The following is a 2,406-nucleotide window of genomic DNA, read 5'->3' as shown; positions in this document are numbered from 1 at the left end:
TCAAACCCAGTATCAGGTGAAGTGGCGGGGATATTCCGACTCCGAAAACTCGTGAAAGTTTGAGGCGCCACTTCGGCAAGATTGTCCAGTCGCCGTGGACGCTTTTAATCGGAAAGATCAGGACGCCCCGCGCTTCCCGGCAACAGCTAGGGAAGTAGAAGGGCCATGAGCTGAGCTCAAGCAGTTGCCCTGAGCTCTTGCGGTTGCAGACACAGAGCTCGCGGGAGCGTTGGGGGTTGACCCGTACGTCACAGGGCGACAATCTGAAGAAATTCGACGGCGTGTCTTGAGTTTGGCAAACTCAAATCGGAAGTGTCGCTTCACACGCACGTCCAGTTCCTTGTCGCCCAACTGTAAATTATACAGTGAGGAAAGCTTCCGGTGCGGTTGCACCCATCGCCCATAGAGCGCTTCGTCATCTGTAGCGCTTTCGCCAGGGTGAGCACAACAGGTGTTGTCCGCATTGCGGGTACACGAGAGCCACCTCGTTGAGCACTCAGACGAGTACAATAAACTTCCAACAGAATTTCTTGTGGAACCAAGAAACGAGCTCGAAGGTCTTTCCGTTTGTAATGGCCGGGGGCCCGAAGATGTGGACGCGTAACGATCGAGTTATCGCGTCCTTTGCTTCCCCAGCGGGATCCGCTGGGCAGAAGCCATATTCCACACTAGGGTAAATGACTGGCCGTGGATGGGCGCGCTTCAAAGCCGCCTTATGGGCAGCTTCAGCTGCCGCCTCTTAGCCCCGTCGAGGTCATTGGTGAGTACACCACGTATCTCGGTTGACGAGAAGTCAGAAAACGGACATGGGGTCCGCAAGGCGCGAGCAGGGCTCGTATCACACCGCTGGCGCAGCTAGCCTTCCTCGTCATCCCATGCGGGAAAGGAGTGTCAGACTCGTAGTCATCCACCTCCGCATCCTCAACGAGGTCACTCATCATTGACAGCGTGCACAAAGCGCGACGCTCGTGCCCATCGAGCATAGGTAGTACATCCTCCGGTGACGCGGACTCGACTGTACGACATTGCACGCGTGCGGGAGACGGAGTTGGGCTTTACCCGTGTGCGCTATCAGAACCAGCGAGAGTTGTTGACTTCAGTGTCGTTAACACAGGGCTCATTGAGCACGGAAGGTGTTAAATTTCAATGAATAAAATTGCAGTGTTTAGCGGACACGCGAGCCTCGCTGAGGCAATAATCGATTGGAACTGTAAATGTTCTCAATCTTAATGGGGGAGAGTGTAACGGGGTTACACGTACCCAGGTAACAGGGGTGTGTGTCACACGAGATGGGCATGGTGTGACTGCAACCAAACAAGAATACGATATGTGGCTAGGTCAGGAGTTATGCATGTATTTAAATTTTACTATATATATTTAGGAAAATCTATGCATTTAAAATTTGGTGGCTTTGCCGCAGATAAAAATAAATAAAAATCAATTTTGAATTTTAAACGGAAGAGTAATTAGCCTTGGGTTAAGGCAACAATTACTCTCGAGTCACCGGATTGCGATCGGCTAACTCGTACTTGCTCTAAGTATGAAACGAAAGGTCGGTGACCTAAATTACGCTTCCTCTACGCGTAACGCTACAGCAGCCCCGCTGCAACCGCCTTCTCGAATTCGAAGAAATGGCATGCGATCCTCGGATACCCTTGCACCACATTCACGACGCCTCTTTCTTGCCTCTTGTCTCTTACATCGCTTGTCGAACATAGCCCGCTCGCACCAATTTAGCCTAGACTGCACAACTCTCATTTTTCGGCCGCATAGTCCAACAATGCTATCTAAGTTAAGGTCATCCGTGCCTTATATGTCAAACTGTCACGAGGTATAGATAGTGTTCGGTCCAGCTTATCTTACCATTTTCGCTGTAAGACAGTTCTTCATGCTTTGCGCCAGCGTTTTCTTAGTTGCAAACATGTTTAATAGCCACTGCACTGTATTATATGCTTTACCTACCGTCTTTCGACTTGGAAAAATATTTTTACCGTTCACAACAAGTTGGTTTGTGTACAATGCAGGTATTTTATAACTTACACACATCGAGAAGCGCCACACCCAAGCGCCGTAACCAATAGCACCCACTGTGTCTCTATAACTTTGAGCATCTAAGTCATTAGTCGGGATTGAGAAATCACTTCCCTCGGGACGAGAAAAGTTGAAACAGTCATAAAATCGACCACGCTTCAAGCGGAGCAACGGTTCGTCGCGCTACGGTCTTAAATCTGGAGGACCGCGCACAGTACCTCGGTGGGTAGAGAGGCGTTCCAGCATGGGAAAATTTGACTCGACAATAGCTGCGAGTGTTCGCACTTCCTAATTTTCAAACGGAAAACCGGATTCTTTCAAGTTCCTCTCCATTCGTCAAAGGAGACAAGAAGTAGCAGACTATGTCCAGGTGTC

The 2,406-nt window shown here is 49.8% G+C and overlaps 1 protein-coding gene across 1 annotated transcript; it reads right to left on the bottom strand.

The window, feature by feature from the left end:
* Positions 1–1,754: 1,754 nt before the first annotated feature.
* PHALS_03840 (uncharacterized protein) lies at positions 1,755–2,046 on the bottom strand (the record flags this gene model as incomplete). The annotated part of the gene is made up of 2 exons (XM_024718131.1): positions 1,755–1,787; positions 1,864–2,046. 2 exons carry the CDS (start codon positions 2,044–2,046, stop codon positions 1,755–1,757), a joined length of 216 nt encoding a protein of 71 aa, XP_024583560.1.
* Positions 2,047–2,406: the final 360 nt, after the last annotated feature.

Source organism: Plasmopara halstedii (genome assembly GCF_900000015.1).
Source record: "Plasmopara halstedii genome assembly, contig: Scaffold_2386, whole genome shotgun sequence".
NCBI classification, from domain to species: Eukaryota; Oomycota; class Peronosporomycetes; order Peronosporales; family Peronosporaceae; genus Plasmopara; species Plasmopara halstedii.
This window is presented reverse-complemented; position numbering and strand designations above follow the sequence as displayed.